This window comes from Cynara cardunculus, unplaced genomic scaffold (assembly GCF_001531365.2).
Source record: "Cynara cardunculus var. scolymus isolate 2C unplaced genomic scaffold, CcrdV1 Un_Scaffold_362, whole genome shotgun sequence".
NCBI lineage: Eukaryota > Viridiplantae > Streptophyta > Magnoliopsida > Asterales > Asteraceae > Cynara > Cynara cardunculus.
In genome coordinates this window covers 84174-105401 of record NW_020200574.1, presented here as the reverse complement: position 1 = coordinate 105401, position 21228 = coordinate 84174, and the positions used below count along the sequence as shown (strand labels likewise).

General features: G+C 34.7%; 1 protein-coding gene across 3 annotated transcripts; it reads right to left on the bottom strand.

The window, feature by feature from the left end:
- Nucleotides 1-13535: 13535 nt before the first annotated feature.
- Nucleotides 13536-20082, bottom strand: LOC112501634 (TVP38/TMEM64 family membrane protein slr0305). Of its 3 annotated transcripts, none has more exons than XR_003067537.1 (9): nt 19562-20082; nt 16341-16393; nt 16038-16130; nt 15735-15958; nt 15488-15554; nt 15277-15387; nt 15063-15194; nt 14691-14991; nt 13536-13618 (listed from the first exon to the last, which is right to left on the bottom strand). XR_003067537.1 is itself a non-coding variant. In XM_025105321.1 (7 exons), the coding sequence occupies exons 1-7, from the start codon at nt 20025-20027 to the stop codon at nt 15171-15173; spliced, it is 1038 nt and encodes a 345-aa protein (XP_024961089.1). In that variant the 5' UTR covers nt 20028-20082; the 3' UTR covers nt 14949-15170. The 3 variants fall into 3 exon arrangements, 1 of the variants encoding a protein (XP_024961089.1); XR_003067538.1 differs by having other exon boundaries at nt 13537-13618; nt 14691-14982; XM_025105321.1 differs by lacking the exon at nt 13536-13618 and having other exon boundaries at nt 14949-15194.
- Between the last annotated feature and the right edge of the window lie 1146 nt (nt 20083-21228).

Below are 21228 nucleotides of genomic sequence, written 5' to 3'. Positions count from 1 at the left end.
CAAGCTTCCTTTTGGAACTTGACATTATAGCCAGAATCACAAAGTTGACTTATGCTCAAGAGATTAGGTTTAAGCCCACAGATATAAGAAACCTTGGAGACAGAAACCTTACCTTGGTGAAGATCTCCATAGCCTTTTATTTCTCCTTGCATGTTATCCCTAAAGGTTACTCGTCCTCCAATTTTCTCTCTGTATGAGGAGAGTAGCCTTTTATTGCCGGTCATGTGTCTTGAGCATCCAGAGTCAAGATACCAAATATCCACATGCGGCTTCTGCAAAACAAATTATAGGGATTTAGGTACTCATTTCATGATGGGTCCTCGATGATTAGGCTTAGGAGATTTTCCTGTAGATTGAGGGAGAGCATCTGTCTCAACACCTGATTTACCAGACTTATGGTCTGGTTTGCCAGATTTGGCCTTAGGAGTATTCTTTTTCTACTAGGTCTTATTGGAATTACTCTTTCATGAACCAGAGAGAATGCAGTTAGGATTAGGAAGGTGTTGCTTTAATTTTTTAGTAGAGAGAGACATTCACAAGTATAAACACAATTTTGATGACAAAAAGGTTTATTAGATTCATGAAATAGCTTATTACAAGCATTCCTAGTTTTGTTAGTTCGAACGAACTTCCTATCTAGTTCTGATTGTTTAGAATTTTTAGATTTAGTCTGCTCTGTCCTTCCTTTGTCCCTTCTTACTCTTTTGGCCTTCAGAGGTGTTAGCATCAAATTGATACTAATAATTATCTCAAAAAAATTTATTAAGCAATCGGGGCTAAAGATGGAACAAATGAAGATGATGTTCTGCCAAAAACGTCTAAGCCTGGAAGAAGACCAGCCGCTGTGCCAAAACGTCCAAGTCTGGTCGACCAGAGCCTCTGTGTTTAGCACCAGAGCCTCTGTCAGAGACACCAGAGTCTCTGTTCTCTAAGTTCTAAATTCGACTAAGTGTGAATGACCAGAGCCTCTGGTTGTATTGACAGAGCTTCTTGCTGTTTTGACAGAGCCTCTGTGACTGATCTATCCTTTGGTCTTTCAGACGACTATCTTCACCAATCCTATTCTGGATAAGGCTAATCCTATTCTGGATAATGCCTATCTTATTCAGATTTGTTGAATTTCTGCCTATATAAGTAGTGGTTCAGGTATAGAAAATAGTGAACGAGAGCAAATAGAAAATTCATTGTAAACATAGATTCAGATACATTACGTGAGACTCGATTAGGGTTCTTGAGAGTTTGTAATTTTCCATTCAATAAAGAAAGCGCCTTCGATTTCTATTTCATCTTCTTCTTCTACAAATTTCTCTTGATTTCCTTCTTAAAATTGTTCTATTGTCAGATCTGGGATATAACAAGTGGTATCAGAGCCAAATCGATTAATTTCTATCGATACAATATTTCTGGCAGTAGATTCAATTTTACTGAAAGATACTCTCATGAACTGCTTCTTGTTCGACTGCAGTTTGGTCCCAAAAACTCTGATTTCATCATATGTTTAAACGTTTAATCAAATTCCTTTTTAAGGGATTTGTTCTTGGATGAATTCGAACCTTTTTGATCTTGAGATCAATAGAGTTTCTTGGAGTCAGTCGACTTATTGAACTTTGATTTTGTCAAATCTACGCGTAGGCGTTTTAGCAAGAGTTCATGGTACTCAGCCTAAGGCAATCGGTGGTTTATTTGCCAAACATATTTTTATCACCAATATCTTGAGTATTCTTTCATCTTCTCTCTTTGTGGATTTGAATCTATAATAGCTTAAACTTTTTCTTGCCTGTTCTCACCAATTCTACATGTTTATGGCAAAATTCCTTCATGTTTTGCCCTTAGAAGCATTAACAGCAATTATGTCGATTTTCTTATAAATTGATCTGCTGTTTCTTGAAGTCTTAAAGCTTAAATGTTAATTTATCTCTCCGGTTCTCAATTCCAATGGTGTTTGGTTCGGTTATTCAAGTTATCTTCAATTGAATCAAGCTCTAAAGCTGAATTCCTACTCAACTTGCGGTTTAATGAAAGTTTCTTTGTCATAAGACTGTTTGCACTGTTTTGTCAAGTAATTCACACATTTATCTATCCCTTTTTGGATGAATTTGCTACTCTTGGGGTGAGTGGCTATTTTGTGCATCAAAGTATGTGCTGAATTGTGAGCAGATTATAGCTGCATCGTGTGCAATCAGTGGTGCTGCATTCACATTGAATCTGATTTGATCCAAGAGTTGAAAATGAAGAACAAAGAGCTACATTCAGGGGGGAGCTTGAATATTCCATTCATACCAAGCACACTAAAGCTTTTCTGAAGAAAGCAGAGGGGAGAAGACATGAAGACTTCATGAAGATGCTTGCTTCATAAAACTTTGGGGGGAGATTGTTAGCATCAAATTGATACTAATAATTATCTCAAAAAGTTTTCTTAAGCAATCGGGGATAAAGATGGAACAAATGAAGATGATGTTGTGCCAAAAACGTCTAAGTCTGGAAGAAGACCAGCCGCTGTGCCAAAACGTCCAAGTCTGGTCGACCAGAGCCTCTGTGTTTAGCACCAGAGCCTCTATGAGACCAGAGCCTCTGTGATTAGCACCAGAGCCTCTGTCAGATACACCAGAGTCTCTGTTCTCTAAGTTATAAATTCGACTAAGTGTGAATGACCAGAGCCTCTGGTTGTATTGACAGAGCTTCTTGCTGTTTTGACAGAGCCTCTGTGACTGATCTATCCTCTGGTCTTTCAGACGACTATCTTCACCAATCCTATTCTGGATAAGGCTAATCCTATTCTGGATAATGCCTATCTTATTCAGATTTGTTGAATTTCTGCCTATATAAGTAGTGGTTCAGGTATAGAAAATAGTGAACGAGAGCAAATAGAAAATTCATTGTAAACATAGATTCAGATACATTACATGAGAGTCGATTAGGGTTCTTGAGAGTTTGTAATTTTCCATTCAATAAAGAAAGCACCATCGATATCTATTTCATCTTCTTCTTCTTCTACAAATTTCTCTTGATTTCCTTCTTAAAATTGTTCTATTGTCAGATCTGGGATATAACAAGAGGCCTCTCTAAAACAGAGGAATTTAATACAGAATTAACAGAGGATTTTTCTTTCTATTCCGGAGTGAACTTTATAGGTTTTAAAGAGTTAGGTTTAGAAACTTTTTTGATGCAGAGGTAACAAGTTTAGGTTTCTTAGCCTTGTTCTCCTTCTCAAGCTCTAGAGAAGATTTAGCTCTTAAGCACATGTCCACGAAATCAGGACTTATGGGAATATTTTTTCTCTGCTCCATTGCTGAAACAAATTTATTCGATATCCCACTTGGAAGTTTAACAACCTCTGGTCCTGGCGCCACTATCTCTGTCTCAACTTGCTCTTCACTCGAGTCCACCTTTGATTCGGAGTCAGAGTCAAGAAAATCCTTGTGTGGACTTTCAGTTGCAGAGGTATCATTGAGAGTTTGAGATTCTCGTGAACATGCACTAGTGCCTTCATACTTATGTGGCATTGATGAGAAACTTCTAAAAGTATCTGAGGAATTACTCTCAAAATTATCTGCATGACCTACAGAGGGATAATTCAAGGTCTCAAGCAGATGATGCTTCAAGACTTGTCTCACCGTCTCTGTGAAATCATATTAATTTTGGATCCATAGTTTTAACAAAATCATCTTTCGATGAACTCCTGGTTTCATCTGGTTCGGGTTTAACTTCATCACCATTTGTTTTAAGATGTTCAGGATTATGAGAGCCAAAACAAAAAATTCCTTCTGTCTTCTGTATGCTTTTTAAATCAACTGGTTGCATACCTTTTGAGTAAGAAATATTTTCAAATTTCAGTTTTTGAGTTCTAGCCCCATTTTCAAGTTTACATCTTTTAAAAGGTGAGTTTTTAGGTAAAGCTAGAAAATCAGGTTTTTGCTCTACCCCTAACCTAAACACAGACTGAATAGTAGATTTTTTTCTTCTAGGTGAGGTTTAGCTCTGTATAACCTATCCATGCTCTATCCTGTTGAGAAATTATCTTTTCATACACCTGGTGAGCATCTTGATACTTTTTAATCAAGAGTTATTTTCTTTGCAAGCTCTAGTGTAGGAATTCCCTTTCCTTTTGAAAATAATTTTTCAAGGCTTCAGAATTTAACCTATCACGCTCTTTCTCTAAAATTTCTTTATCCTTTTACGTATGGCCACTTTTAGTTCAAAGCACTCTGATTTAAGATTATTTTCAGTGGAACATTTTATTTCTAAAAGTTTTTCTTTTTCCACTGAAAGCTCTTGTTTTTCTACAGATAACAACTATGTTTCTCGTTCAAAGAACGATTTTTCTTTTTCTAAAGATTTTCTTTTTGACTTTTCAACAGAGAGTTTTTGCTGTAGATTTAGAAAATCATGGGTTAAAGCAGAGATACTTTCTTCTAGATCGGAATGAGAATAACCAGAGTTAGAACATACCTGAGAGTAGCCAGATCCAGACTCTTCTGCATCATTATCAGCCATGCCACATAAGTGAGCTTTGATCTTCTTCTTCAGACGTGGAGTTAGAGACCCAGTTTTCTTGCTCGGCCATGAGGCTACTCTGGGATCGATTGTACTTGTACTTATTCTTGTAGTACAGTTCATCTTTCACCAAAAGGCCTTTGCACTCCTTGGAGTAGTGGCCTATTTTACCACATAAGAAGCATCTTACAGCATGCTTCTTCTGATCTGATTGTTCTTCCTCCTTCTTGTTTTGTAAAGAAGAAGGGTTCCTTCCTTCGAATCCTCTGCTTCTTCCCTTGTCACTCGACTTCCTCTCTTGTCGAATATCTTCTTTTCAGAATTCCTTTGAAATTCCTTGCTAATTAGAGCCAAGGAATGTGCAAACGCACTTATGTCATCATCCTCAGAGCTTGAAGCTATGTCTTCATCGTCGCTCTCTACAACAAGAGCCTTCTTCCCTCTTCTTCTATCCTCATTCGATCTCCATTCTCTGAGTGGTTGACTGGACCCAGTCTCTTTGGAGTCAGAGACCAGAGCCAGAGGTCCACCCAGAGCGACCTTGGCCTTCTGTACCTCTTACTCCTACGCTTGCAAGGTGCCATACACATCATGAAGACTCCACTGTTCCAGGTCTTGATTCGCTTGGAGGGACATGGACAAGTTCCCCCATTCAGCATTCAACCTCTTCAAGAAAAGCATGTTGTTTTCCTCTTGTGTCTTGATCACATCGCACTTCCTACATTTGTTGATTGGGGTGTTGAAACGGTGATAAGTTTGCTCGAGAGACTTATCTGGGAGAGCTTGGAAACTGTTGTACTCGTTTAGACATTGAGCACGTCTGTTCTTCTTCATCTTTATCCCCCCTTCAAGCTGGTTTGCCAATTGATCCCATAGATCTTTGGAAAAATCACAGGCATCAAGAAATTGAAAAATCTTGTTGGGAAGAGCCATGATTAAAAGCCTCTTGGCTTTTTGATCAATCTCCACCCTTCTTTTGTCTTCATCGTCCCAATTTATGCGGAGCTTGGAAACTCGTCTGGCGGGTACTTCGACCGTGTCACCAGCAGCAGGATTTCTAGGGATAAGAGTTATAGGTACAAAAGGACCATTTAAAATAGATTCATACAATTCAAGGTCGAGACCTTCATAAAAATTGATCATCCTAATCTTCCATTGGGGATATTCTTCCCGAATGAGAATAGGAGGTTTTGTGAGGGAACTGGCACTGTACATCGAGTTCCACGATTATTAGACATTTCTTAGAAAGATTTGAAAAGAGTTTGACAAGAAAGTGAGAATTGTTGAGTTTTTTGACAAATTTTGAGAATACGAAAAGCAAACGTTTTTAAAATAGAATTGATCAAAAATCGGAATGAAATACGTTTTTAAAAACAAATAACCAAATTAAGAGAAGTATCCTTTTGGATATCGATTGACTAATCAATAGATTTGATTAGCAGGCTCTGATACCAATTGTTGGAAACCATTGCTCTTAATTTCATAAAGCACAAATAAAATGAGTATGAGTGAAATAAAACTATGTTGCTGCAAAGGTTTAACGATTATTCAAGATCAAATATGAATGCAAGAACAACTTGAATAAGTCGGAAGCTTTTATTAGATCGAAAGAATAAGCAGTTACACTCTCAATCTAATTTGTATTCTCACAAGATATTGCTATAGTCTAATTCGGCACTTTCAGGTAACTTGACCTGAGGAGGATGCCTCCTTATATACGACTAAGCTAAACAGAATCTCCTAGAATCTTGGCTTAAAACTCTGAGTTCTTGTTCTGCGTTCTTATCGTTCACGTTCCTTGGAAAGTGGAGCGGACTGAGTCAAGCCTTCTACAATTTATTAGGAGTCTTGCGGGAAAGTCTGAACTGTGCGCGCATTCCATAGGAGTAGGAGACTCAGAGACTTTGCATGTATTATGCAGAGGTTCTGTATCTGGAGTGAAGCTCTGCATCAAGCACTTAATCTTTTTGGCTCTTAAGGCTTGATCTTCCATGGAATAGAGCGCGAGCTCTATATGAGACGCTTTGCTCTTGAGTAAGAGCTCTGTCTCTTGATGTCTTCTGCATTAGAGCTCTTGGTCCAGACTGCTTCAAAAGACTAAGTCTTACAAACTAGAGTAAGAGACTTCTTACTTACACTTTTACAAGATGGGGTCTAACAAGTTTATCAGCTACCAACTTCCTTATCAGCCACCAACTATTTTATTTGTCACCAGCTAGTTTATTAGCTAGTTTCTCAAACATAGCTTAAATCTATATGTGTATTACATAAAAGAAAATGTTTTTTTGTCTGTATTTTCTCGAATAGCTAATACTAAAAGCATTCAATCGCTAACCACAAGGGTGGTGCCTGATTGGTTTGAGCTTGGTCCAAAGGTCAAAAGTACCAGGAGGTCCCAGGTTCAAATCCAAGGAGGAATAAAGTCCTCTTGTGGCCACGGAGGTTCAAATGCGGTGACTCCGGGCTATCTGCAAAGCAGGTGGTCGTCCTGGGATTAGTCGGCTCGCATAGTGGGTTGGATATCAAGGTTAATAAAAAAAAGAAAAAAAAAGAATTCAATCACTTAAAATTGATTTAGTCTATCACATTATTTATATGATCTGAATAATAGATAAACTATAATTCAAAATAAGGATTTGTAATTATCTTAACATTTATATAATTATTTTAAACTTTAATATAATTATATACATTTATAGATAACGAGGGAAGTTAATACGAGAATGGTACGTATTTAAGAAAATAAGAGAATAATTCTAGATCAATTATTTATTTGAATAATGCCTTAAATAAAACTTTCTAAAAAATCGTCTAAAATGGCATGTATGTCATTTGTTGTATACAGATTATATATGGAAATTCATTTATTTTTATAAAGATCATTTAATACATTTAATTAAGTACTTATTCATGGATTTTTATAGTTTTTGTGATTTAAGCATGATTAATTTTTTATTTCTTACAACATTTAAAAAAAGTGTGATTTAGTTTTTCATTTAAAATATTTATTTTTATTGAAGTAGTTTATTTAAGAATCTTTTATAATTTTCGCAAAAATCATATATGATATCCACAATTGATCGAAATTTTTTTCCAAAAAAGAATATTTAATTTTCGTCAATGTATCATATGTGATATTGATTATCTACAACATTACATGTGATATATGTAATTATAAATGACGTTTTGAATTACATGTAATCTTATACATTTTAAATGTGTTTTGCTACATAATCATATGTGATTATGTTTTCATTATTTTTCTTTTTTTAATGTTTAACTTGAATCATTGCTTTTCAAGCCTTAAATCACATATGATTAGGAAAACATTTTGAAAAAAAATTAAGTAATTCTGAATCACATGTAATTTTGTCGAAAATTGTATCTTTTTAAATATTACTTTAAATAAAAAATAAATTCTTTTAAATGAAAATTAAATATGCTTATCCTAAAAGTAATAAATATAAAATCATAAATATGGTAATAAATGCCTTAAATAACTTATATATAACTAAATTATTTTTATGTCTTAGTTTACTTATTTTTGGAATTAATTATTTAAGGTATTATTTATGAAATGTATGGTCCATATTCATTCTCTTATTTTATTTTTTTTAAATACATATCATTCTCGTATGAACCCGACTTTATAAATAATACCATGTAATTATCATAAATTATATACATTTATATAATACCTTGTAATTATCATAATTACACTTTAAAGCATATTTTCATAATTATCCTCCATAAATAATTATTTCATCAATCAACATTATTTAAATCGGGTTCAGGGTCGTCCTTGAGGGAGGGCAGGCACCTGCCCAGCACCCAAAAAGTTTAGGGGCACAATTTTTTTTTAATATTATTAGGTTTAGAAAAACCAATATGAAATGATTAAGTTGAAGCCCAAATTTTACAAAATAAAGAGGCCCAAATTTAATAAAAGACATAGAGGCCCAAGTCCAACTCTTCAACAATCCATCAATCCATTCTATCCTCCAGATCCATTCTAGTCTTCTAGATCGGCAGACTTCTTGAGCGAGAGCGACGAGAGCAAGAGTCAATGAGCGACGAGCCGACGATTCATCTACATGCGATTTGATTCCAACAATCCAATGGTAACTCGGCAAGCGGCTCAACTGGCGATTTTAGGATGAAGTTTCCAATGCGTCACCGTCGACTTAAGGTTAATTTCAAAATTCGAACAAGTTAAACTCAAACCTTCACAGTTTCACTTTCAGTTCATCTGTTCATGTTTCTCAAATCTCAATTCTAGTTTATATGTGTAATGTGTTAATTGTTATGATTTTGGGTTCACTGTTTCTCAATTCTCACGGTTATGTTCTAATTTCGAGTTCAAGATTTATTTCAATTGTTGTTCAAGTTCATCATCATTCACTCGGTGGGTGTATGGCAGCAACAAAAAGGTATCTATTTTCTATTTATGTGTACAACTTATTTTTATTTGTCATGATAAGATTCGTATTTATCACCATAGATATTCGAACATTGAACATTTTGTTCAACAGTTTTGCCGATAACGTTTAAAGTTAGGCATTAGTTAGATCACTGTTTAGGGAAGATATAAGTGAACCAATGAATCAAGAACCCATGGAAGTTCTAAAGTGAGTGCAGTCTGCCTTTCTTGAAACTCTAGAGGGGAATTTAGAACAAGTCATAATGCCAATTATCCCATAATACAGGGCCATGTCAAAAATCTATTTTTTTGCACTTATGCAGATATAAATATATGTTAATCATAATACACAGAATTATAGAACGCTTAGACATTGATGTGAACAATCTTTTTCATATTTTGATATTTTCTGCAATGTGGCATGTCTGTGTGAAGTCATACAACCTTTAGTGTATCAATTCAACCATATTATTAACTAGCAAAAGATCAAGAATCACATAGGGATAACAGTTATTATTTCCATGTGTTTTTCCAATTGGTATTTAGCAAATTTGGTGTAATTTATATACATAATAATGTAATACATGATTGACTTATTTGCTTACTAATTATGTTTCAACTTTTTTAAATGGCCGACTACAATTTATTAAAAAAGAAGTTGACTTCTTCATTCTTCGGTATTCCATAATCCAAACTCAGATTCAACCATTCAGCCACTCAGGTGCCTCTGTTCATCTTTATATTGATTTTGTCGAATTGTTGTGAGTGTTAAATATTGATCATGTTGCCTAAAAAGTATAAATACTTGTCTGGAAGTGAGAAAAGGAAAAAAAGAAAGTTGAACAATTGAAACAATCACAAAAAGGAGTCATGAAAAAGTTTGTAAAGACTGTAGGTTCTTCTAATCTAGAGTTAGATGACATTGATGAATAAGATGTTGAACATCCAAATATGAGTGAAGATAATGAAATGATTGATGGTGTGAGTGAACATGAGGTCCCCAATAATACTGAAAAATTATCCATTGATGAACAATCAAATTCCGTTTTTTGATATTTGTGAATCCAAGAAATTGGGATAATCTTGATACTAAATCAAGAGACATCCTAGTTGAAAAAGAACCTATTAGAGAATTGGGTATCGTGTTTCCTTTAGATAACATGTCTAGACATTTTTTTCATATGCTTATTATGGTATAAAGTTAAGTAATGGTGAAACTAGTGATCGAAAATGGTTACTTTATTCAAAATATGAGGATAAAGTGTATTTTTTTTTTTTTTTTGTAAGTTGTTCAAGTCTAAGAATTATAGAAATGCAATAGCTAACGAAGAATTTAGAGATTGGAAGCATCTTGGTGAGAGAGTTAAAGAACATGAAAATAGTATTGAACATATGAATAACATGTTATCTTGGAATGAACTAAAAGTAAAACTGAACACAAACCAAATAATCGATAAAGACTTGCAACAAGATATTGTAAAAGAGAAAGAATGTTGGAGGCAAGTTTTAGTAAGAATAATTGTCGTTGTGAAGTGTCTTTCTAAGTATTCTTTGCCTTTTAGATATTCAAATGAGAAGTTGTATCAATGTAGCAATGGAAATTTTTGGGGTTAATTGAAATGATTGGAGAATTTGATGTGATAATTCTAGATCATATTAGACGCTTTCAAAATCATGAAATTCATTATCATTATCCTGGCCCTAGAATTCAAAATAATTTTTTTTTTTTTGCTCATAATGTTAAAAGTTCTATCATGAAAATTATTAGAGATGCTAAATATTTTTCTGTAATTTTTGATTGTACACCAGATGTGAGCCATCAAGAGCAAATGAGTTTAATCATACGATGTGTGAATATGTCCGGTGATAAAATAAAAATAGAGGAGTATTTTATAAAGTTTTTAAAGGTTGATGATACGTCTGGTTTTGGGTTGTTCAATGAATTATTATATGTACTTAAATCTCTCGATCTTAGTGTTGATGATGTGAGGGGTCAAGGTTATGATAATGGTTCTAACATGAAGGAAAACACCAAGAGGTACAAAATCGATTACTTGAAGTAAATCCAAAAGTGTTATATATGACATGTGTTTGTCATAGCCTTAATCTTACTCTTAGTTATATGGCTCATTCTTGTGTTAAAGTTGTTCAGTTTTTGGAATTATTCAATGCATATACACATTATTTTCTAGTTCTACAAAAAGGTGGAAAGTGTTACTTGATAATGTGTCAAACTTAACTATAAAATCTTTGTGCAACACATGTTGGGAAAGTAGAATAAAAAGTGTCAAGGCAATTAGATTTCAAACTCCTCAAACAAGATCGGCTTTGCTTGAATTATGCAAATCATGTGATGATGCCAAGACGAAAAGTGAAGCGGAAAGTTTGGTAAGTGCAATTGAAAATTTTGAGTTTTTTCTTGGTATGATTATTTGGTATGATGTTTTATTTGCAATAAACATGGTTAGTAAAAGGTTGTAATTAAAATCTATGGTGTAGTGAAGTATTTTGAAAAGTATAAGAATGAAAGGTTTGCATCAAGTATGGATAGTTGGATACTGCTAAAACAATAGCATGTGAAATGAATATAGATCCTACATTTTTAATTAAACGTCGTATTATTAGGAAAAAACAATTTGATGAAAATAACAGTGAAGAAGAAATGCAAGCATTGAAAGAGGAGGCTTTTAGAATTAATTATTTTCTAACCATTGTGGACATGGTAATTTATTCATTGAATAATAGATTTGAACAATTAAAGAAATTTGAAAGTATTTTTGCATTCTTATTCGATTCTGATAAACTAAAATCATTGGATGAAAATGAATTGATGAGATCTTGTGTTCATTTTGGTGATACCTTTTATCATAATACCGTGGCGGATGTGGATGTAAATGATCTTTATTCTGAATTAAAGGTGTTGCAGGTGACTTTGCCAAATAAATCAATGACAGCAGTTGAAATTCTTGAGTTTATCAAAGCTGTAGATTGTTACCCTAATGTTTCGGTTGCTTATCGAATTATGTTGACAATACCTGTGACCGTAGCATCTGCGGAAAGGAGTTTTTCAAAATTGAAGTTATTGAAGACGTACTTGAGGTCATCAATGTCACTAGAAAGATTGAATGGATTAGCAATATTGTGCATTGAAAAAGACATGCTTGATAATATTGATTTAGATGTTATTATTGATGATTTTGCATCCAAAAATACTCTGAATAAGTTGTTTTGTATGAATTAGATGCTATTATTGATGATTTTGTATCCGAAATACTCGAAGAAGTTGTTTTGTATGAATTATTAGTATTATTGTATGAAAGTTTGTTTTTTTAATGATTAAAAACATTTATTTAAGATTTTTTTGTACATATAGAGGGCCCAAAATTCACAAATCGCCCAGGGTCCAAAAAATATCAGAAATGGACCTGATCGTGTTTCAAATTGAGACAAATGTATTCTTGTTGTGCTACCTTAGGTTTACATATTGTTTGGCAGAATTCTTGTGTGACACATGTCGTGGACATATAATAACTTACACTGGAAGTTACAATTGGTATCAGAGCCAACGATTGAATTTTTGGAAGAAATTATGGTTTATTCTTGTTCTATCTTGATCAAAAGTTGCTGAAGGTTTAGCGATCCTTCTTTGATCAATCTTGATCAAATTACTTGACCTTTGCCAAAATCCGATCGATTACATTCAAGATCTAAAGACATCAAAGTAAGTTGTTAGCATCAGATCCAAGACAAAACCCCTTTCGGATTCAGTAAGATGGCCATTTTGTACCAGGTCGATGCACTCCGATGAAAGAGTCCATCTCGCAAGCACTAGGAAGGAAGGCAGGGAGGTACTACTCTTTAATGGGGATTATCATCAATGGAGAATCAGAATGGTTCAATTTCTCGACAACATGAGGAATTTATGAGATCTATCACTTATGGGCCATATGAAGGTTTTATTAATATGACTATGGCCCTTGGAGACGAAATATTTATATTAGGGTTGACGGTTTAAAGTCTGCAAAAGAAATGTGGGACGAAGTTGAAGCACAGATGCAAGGAAGCGTTAAGGCTATGCAGACTTGCATTGTAGCATATGAAGCATTTAAAGCAAAAGAGTCGGAATTCATATAAAAGATTTAATGATATATTAACTGATCTACGAAGAAATCAAGTTCATAAAACTAACAATGAAAATAATATAAGAGATTTTAGGGACAACTTTTCAGAGTCTTTAGATTACCAATAATTTGAACAATCCATGATAATTTTTTAGTATTCTGAATCATCACAAAGACAAAGTTAAAGAAAGAATAGCTTGAGAAGAAGGTTGTCACTAAATCAATCACTAGCACTTGTTTCTGAAAAGAAGCACAAAACTAGTGCTTAAATCTCAAGATGTACTTCGAAGGTTATCAAACTTCACCAGCTCTGACTCTGAACACAATGACTCTGATGTTGAATTAAAGAAAGTAGCTGAAAATTTGGCATCAGTTACCAAAGCCTTTTGAGGTTTTGTAAAACCTACTCCAACCGCCCCATGAATTGGTTATTTCTAAACGAGACCCTGTCTCCACATTGGATCAAGAACAGGGTTAGAAGGATCAAAAACTGTTAATTCATACAGGGCCATTTGTACAAGAAGAGCAACTCCAATAAAGAAAGATGAGGTTGAAGTCTCTAAGTGCTACAATTGTAGCAAACCTGGCCATTATGAGCAAAAAAGGTAAAAAATTTAGAATATTATTCAAGAAACAAAGAGAGAGTCTGATGGTTGAACAACAAAACTTGATTGATGAGTCTTTTCTTTCTTCAGATGAAGATGAAGTACAATTTTGTCTAATGGGCTTAGTGGTTAAGTCTGGTTCCACAACAAATTCCAAGTCTGATCAAGCTGCATCTAAAGCAACTAATTCTAAATCTTCACAGGTAAATCATTCTCTTGAATCTTAAGCAAGATTTCAAGCCAAGATATCATAACTCGAAAAAGATTCTGTCAAAGTTGGAGATGATGACAAAGATTTTAGGCTTAAAATGTCCAAAGAAAGAATTGATCTCTACAGGAAGATCAAACAGCTCGAGGATTTGAATTTTAAAAGAGAACAGACGGAACATACCTTAAATTTGCCTACAAAGACACTAGATTTTACAATCCTAAAGCTTGGTCTTGGTATAACCGAACAGATTGTGTTAAAGAAAGCTTGTATAACTAATCTTTATAACTTTTCAAAGATGAATGTTGAAGATACCAAGGCTAAATGCTTAAATACAAATATTATGAATGAAAATGTAGTTGAAAGGTTTCCTAGCAGGAAAAAAGAGATTTTGTCCAAGTCTAAGCCTATATAGTTCACAAATCTGATTCAAAAGGAAAACACATGCTCTAACTTTAATCCTCCTACTCAAAGTTTTGAACAGTATAATCAGATATCTTACTCGACCAAGGGGTCGTTTACCAAACGCTTACCCGGGTAAGTGCTTACCAAGTCATATTACCTTACCGGATGAATACGGTGAGGACCAAGAATCTTACCGGGTAAGAGCGAGATAAGGACCAAGAGTCTTACCCGGTAAGTGAGCGCGGACTCTTACCATGGGAAGCGCTTACCAGGTAAATTGATGCATACGATACCGTTTTGGTGAACTAAAATCTATCTCGTTAAGTAAATGATAGTTTAATTTTACCAGTCGGGTAAGTATTTGGTAAATGACCCCAAAATGTAACTACAATTCTAAGAATCAGATAGAGTATGAAAATATAAGTTTTAACTCTGACCTTCCCAATCAGTTTTGGGCTTTGTAATCAGATATCTGAGTCTATGAAAGCTAACTCTGATTCAAAGGATCAGACTTACGACTTCAAAAATTGTTCTGCATCTTCCTCAGAGAACACATCCAAAGAATCCAATAATTATATCAAAACAAATGATTCTTGCTAACTTCGACCTGATACAAGATAGTGTCTCGCTGGAGTATGATTGCCAACGTTGACGATGATAGCTGATGGAGAAGAAAGCTAATATTCAACAACCCATTACAGAAAAACAGGTATAACTTCCTTCTTTCAACTGCAAAATCTGATACAAATATTACTATTTTTAAACCACATCTTAAGAAATGCTTAAAAAGGGTTTGTGCTTGAATTTACATTTGCTTCAACAAGTGGTCGTTTCGAATTTACATAGAGCCGAAACTAATGGTGATAGCCATAGCCATTGAAACTCTTAGATTGATTATCCAACAGACTAATATGGTCTTATTCAATGTCTTCCATGGCATCCTGCAATCACCCATCCATGGTTTTTGTGAATTGAAGACAATAATAAATCAAAAATCATGAGGTCGTCATGCAAATGTCTAACCTTGGCTAACCGTGTGACGTATGTTGCAGCCAGGGCTGTTGCTAGTAATCCCACACCCAGAGTCACCAACTGATTACTCCCACCTGCTAAACCCACATTTGATTCTTCTTGCTGCAAACAAATATCAATTTGGTTTTCCATTTTAAATATAAAAGAAACTGTTCTCATTTTAAGGTAGAATTTAGAATTGGAAAAGAAAGAATAAACTCACAATGATTGCTCGACCAAATGCACCGGCACTAACATACGCCCATGTTCCAGGCAGCATCCCCAACCAACTGCATAACATTTAATGGGAGGATGGTGAACAATATCCATGTACACTGTTTTTTATTTTAACATGAAAACATTCCAAATAATGAAATGTTGCAATTCTGGGAAGTGTTGAAATTTTCATAGAATATGAGAAAATAGAAAAAGAAACAAAAATCGTACAAACAATTAACTTAAAGGCTAACCTTCCCAAGACGTATGGGACAAACTTGACCGATGTAAGTCCATATAAGTAATTTCCAAGAGAAAATGGGAGCAATGGGCTCAACCGGAGAAGTGTAACAACTCTGAAAGCATTTTCTCCAATTGCTTTATCAATTGCAAGAAATTTCTTGTTCCCTTCGACCATTTTAAGTATTCGTTCACGAGCAAAATATCTAGCGATTAGAAATGCAACACTTGCTGCTATCTACAAAAGATGCAAAGTCACAGTTATTTATTTGTCTACAATATCAGTGGTTTTGTAAACATCTTGTTCAGTAACTTACAGTCCCACTTATAGAGACAAGGATTGTGCCGGTGAGAGGGCCAAATAGAAGACCAGCTGACATCGTAAGTGGAATGGCTGGTATTGCAAGTACCTACCAAGAAAAAGCTTATTTGCATCGGTTATGTCCAATATCAAACAAAAAAAGGGAAACAAATAAAAGGAAAATGTAAGAAACCATCAGTGGTTTGTAAATTAGTACAAGGCTTGATATTTGTTACTGAGAATGATCGAACACAAGAAAACCATCTTTAAAACACGAAACTGAAATTCATTGATACACACAAGAGAGTCAGTTGCTTACTTCCAGGCCAGCATAAACTGCAACAAAAAGCGCATATCCAGCAGGGCCATAACCTGTGCACATTACAGAATTAAGAGAAATATCAAAGCGCAATTGATGGTTCTGTGATTTAGACCAAGTTAAATCTACAACCCTTATATTAGTAAATATTTATACATACTTCAAACTTTGCATTAAAGCAATAAGCTTCTAGAAGGCCAACCACTACATAGATATACCAATTACGAGTGATTGTGAATGCTAGAGATGGACATGGCAGGATCCAAGAGCTTAGAAAGGGTCAATAAAGAAAAAAGGGTTGGATTAGGTCAGTGGGCAACCATACTTCACTTGTTTTTCTAGTGTTGTTAAGCTATTAAAAGCTCATTAGTTATTTAGGAAGCCTTCACTTTTTGGAGTTGCTCCCAATTTACAGTGAAGATGTTGGAGTATGAGTAATATGAGCTGAAAGACTACCATACAATTTAACTGTTGACTTTAAGAAGGGTTTCAGTGTCCATCTTTTTGTTATATTTATTTAACTATTGACTCTAAGAAGGGTTTAGGTGTCCATCTTTTTGTTATATGCCAATGCCAACCCTAGGTAAACTACCCTTTTACCTTTACGGAATCTAGATGGACTTTACGGGCATGCGGGCAAGCACTTGGAAATACAAGCATTGCTTTTGACTCAAGTCCGTAAAGTGGTGATAAGTGTTTGATCTGGTATAGCTGACTGGGCACAGTTTTAGAATTCGGGTTATTGAGTTCTCTTGGACTATGTTATGAATCAGATCATTAAGTTCGCCAGGAATACGTTGAAAATTGGATTGAGTTTGTGTGGCCTATGCTCGCATTGGGATGTCATGCATGATGCTTCAACAAAAGTTCCAACCCAATCTCAGGCACTTGGTAAGGATTTGTAATTTTTGGTGATGGCAAGCAACTCGTGAAGTTCTATAGTCAACACTGGGCGTCGAGACATTTTATCATGTGACTTCCAATTCTCTAGCCACCATGGACAAGGTCTACCTCTCCGGAACTGGAGGTGAAGCTAGTTTCTTTCATCCCATGTGATTTTATTACCCCAAGGATTCCTTGGTATCCTAGGACTTGATTTTCGTATGATTTTATGCAATATCCAATTCGGATCATGATCCACATAGATGAAGACAAATCTATAAACTAAGCAACTTCCCTCAGATAGCCTATGAAGCATGGTTTCTTTCTATCTAGTTTCTTGATGTTTTCCTTCTTGTTGCTTGTGGCTTTTCACATGAGTAATTAGTAAAGGCAAGATTATGACGGACCTTTGGACCTAGTTGTAAGCACAACTTTTCCATTAAATGGGTTTAGGGTTTAAATATATATTTGGATGAATGTAATAACTTCATTCAGTATATTTTTAGTAATACTTATCATATTTCATTCATCAAATATATGTATACTACTAACCTGGAAACCCAACCCACAAGAGTTGGATTAGGTTATACTATTGAATGGGTTGGGTTGGTTGAGATTTTTCCAAACCGCCACAATTGGCTTGGGTTTTATAAATGTCTCAAACCACCCAACCCAACCCACGTACATCCCAATGAGTAGTGCTATTACTGGAGCTTGATGTCAAGTTATTTTCTTTTATTGAGATCTTCACATAGAGCATCCACAATCTTATGTTTCATCTTAAAAAACCATATTTTAATGCAAAAGCCTTGAGAACATGGTATGAGTAAGATCGTCGAGTACCTAAAGTTTTGTGGTTATGTTGCTTCAATTCATGATGAAAGCATGTTTATGAAAAGCAAATAATAATTAGAATATGGTGGTTCTCTTGTATGTCGATGACAAACAATCGTGAATGAGAAGTAACCTAACTTCAAGAAGAACTTTCAGTGAGGTTCGAATTGAAAAAGTTGGGGAATTTGAACTATCTTCTGAGCTTGGGGGTTGGAAACGTAGAGGGAATTTTTTGTCACAAAGAAGCTTCTTGCAAGGTTAGGACTTAAACAAATGTTCTTCGCCGCTTGATACAAATTCTAAAGATGTTGGATCCCAGTTGGCGAACCCTCAAGCTAATTGGAAATTTGCTGGAAGCTTTATTTATTGGACTATCAGAAGGCCTAATATTTCATTTTTCATCTATTTTTGGCCTTATAACTTGTTCTATACAATAGCCAAACAAGTCACTTGGGGGCAGCCAAGAACATGTTGAAGTACATTAACTTATGCTCTTAATGAGTTTGTTTCATGAAGAGGGTTAAGGTCTTTCTCTTTTATTGTTGGTTATCTGGTACGGACCAATCATATTGAGATACAGCATTGCTTCATTTGTGATAATTCGATTAAGGTTGATTCAATAAAAAGTAACAATAATGTTCACCACATGTCTTCCAAATGACAGTTCTAGTTAGTTTATAGCAAGCTCAGAATGGTTTCAAAAAGTGACTTAAAGGCTTTAGATTCCTTTTTGGAAAGCTGAAGTTGTATCTATTATCTTATATTTCTAGATATATGCTTTCTGATTCTATGTTTACTGGATGAAATTTTAATAACGATATTTACGTACATCACTTACAATCTATTCATGAATGTACCAAGGGCGCCTATATATAACGGTCCCTATAATTGATTAGGAACCGGGGGGACCGCCCATAGCGCGAGAAGTGGCATATTCATCAGGAATATGGACTTGTTATTCATCATGAATGTGTTATTCATGATGAATATTCATCCTGTAGAGGAACATATTGCCAACTGTGATCGATATCCGGATTCCTAATCAATTTTGGGTTTCTAACGGAACTTCCCCGCCTATTTATACCCTTCCTCTTTGTAAACCATTGCAACCCAATTGCAAGTAATCAAACAAGTCATTTTTCTCATACAAGTTTCTCCTCTTCCACTTTCTCTTGGTCAAATCTTACAAAAACCAACTGAAAACAGATCATTATAATAGTGTTTAAAATCTATCCTACTTCCCGGAGAAGCTAAGATCAAGTATATTTGCCAATATGAGTTATAACATTAAGGCAGTGAACATCAGTGGGATTTATATCTTTAACAACGTTTCTTTTATTTGATGCATAAAATTAAACCTATTTCTAGTTCAAACAGTCTTAGCTAAATCCCTCAAGAAGAAGCTTGACCTTTACTTCAAAGGAATTGCAATAGCATCCACTGTTTCATCAATTCCTAAATCCCAAAAATATAATTGAATTGGGAGTCATCAAATAATGTCATACCTTCAATGAAGCTAGAAAACTGAGATAAGAAAACATTGATCTGGTCTCTATAGATGTACCCAACAGAACCAAACCCACCAACAACACCAACAAGCAACAAACCAGCTATAATCGTCCCTTTAATCGCAGTCCCGTTCTCATCATCACCATCACCACCACCATCGCCATCATCATCTTTAGGGTTATTGTTCAAGTTCAAGAGTCTCCTGATGCTGCTCTGCGGCGGTGGTGGTGCATTAGTTTGAAGGGTCCGTTGGCGTTTTTTGGATTGTTTGAGGGAAGAACGAGGTGGGCTCAAGAAATGAAAGCGCTTATTGAAGGGTTTAAAGCTAAAGAAAGTAAAGGAAGATGATGACGATGAACATGAAGAAGAAGCAGAATAAGTTGAGATTGAGAAATGGAAGTTGGGTCTGCTGATTGATTGAGATGATGATGGGAGGCACGGTGGCCTCGGGAGGATGCGCATTTGAAGTGGGTGATTTCAGTTCTCAATTCGATTTGAGTTTGGATTCTTCAGGATAAGAAGAGAAGAGAAGAGAAGATGATGAGTGGTGGTTTTATAGGCATCACAAGTTTTACATGTAATCAAAATAAAATTTGTTTATTGATGCATTTACATGTCATTTGGAAAACAACCACTTAAATTTCTTAAATACACGTTTTCAGTACTGATTATGCATACGCGATCCCCATCCCTCTCCTCTTCTCGATCGAAAACGGGGATCTGGGATTTTCTTTTCACATACCTTTTCCGTTTGAAAAATAGGGATCTGGGATTTTCTTTTCACATACCCTTCCCGATCGAAAAGGGGATCGTTAATGGGGATTTGGGATCTTTTTTCCGTTTATATGAGATATTTTAAATCAAATATGGTAAAATATCACATTCGATTTGAAATGTTTCATGTTTACATCTTGGACATTTTCAAAATTTTATTTTTATAGAGTATTAACTATTAAATATTCATATGTCAACATGTAAAACTAACACCAAAAGGAACTCCACAGTAATATCATGTGTCAATGTCCACCTACATTAATCATAACACATCAAGTAATATCCAAAAAATTACAGCACCATACATAATCAGGCATGAGAATAGGGTTCGGATCCCCATCCCTACTCGATCCCTGTTTTTTGGGAATCTCCGAGTCTCAATCGTGTCTCATTCCTATGCATAGTACCAATAACTTTAAGGGTCCGTTTAATTTGTAAGATTGTTTTTGAGTGATTTGGATTCATGGAGGAATTTAGATTGCAATGGATTTGAAATCATTGGTTTGTTTGGGTTGTAGAAATTGGAATGGAATTAGATTCAAATATTTATCAATAATTTATAAAAAAATTACGTTTTTATTAATCGATTATTACAAAACAAATGTTTTTAATATTTGTTTTAAACCTTATTTCATACAATTCTACAAAATTCCATGAAATCCCGAATATCCCCTAAGGATTTCAAAATCCAATGTTTGTAGGATTTCAAATCCGGATAATTCAACAAACCAAATATGGAATTAGAATATATTTGAAATCCAAATCTTTTTAAATCCATTCCAGCAAACCAAACGGGATTTAAAGGTATCATAAAAAAAATAGGGAAATTTTCTAAAAACTTCAACTAATTTTTCCATTTTAAATGATCAAGTCCATGATTTTTTTATGA

Coding starts and splice junctions, on each gene's coding strand:
- LOC112501634 (XM_025105321.1), bottom strand. CDS start 20,027: ATGCGCATCCTCCCGAGGCCACCGTGCCTCCCATCATCATCTCAATCA. Junction 15,388..15,487: donor CATTTGGTCGAGCAATCATT/GTGAGTTTATTC, acceptor ATTTGTTTGCAG/CAAGAAGAATCAAATGTGGG. Junction 15,195..15,276: donor ACGTCACACGGTTAGCCAAG/GTTAGACATTTG, acceptor GGGTGATTGCAG/GATGCCATGGAAGACATTGA.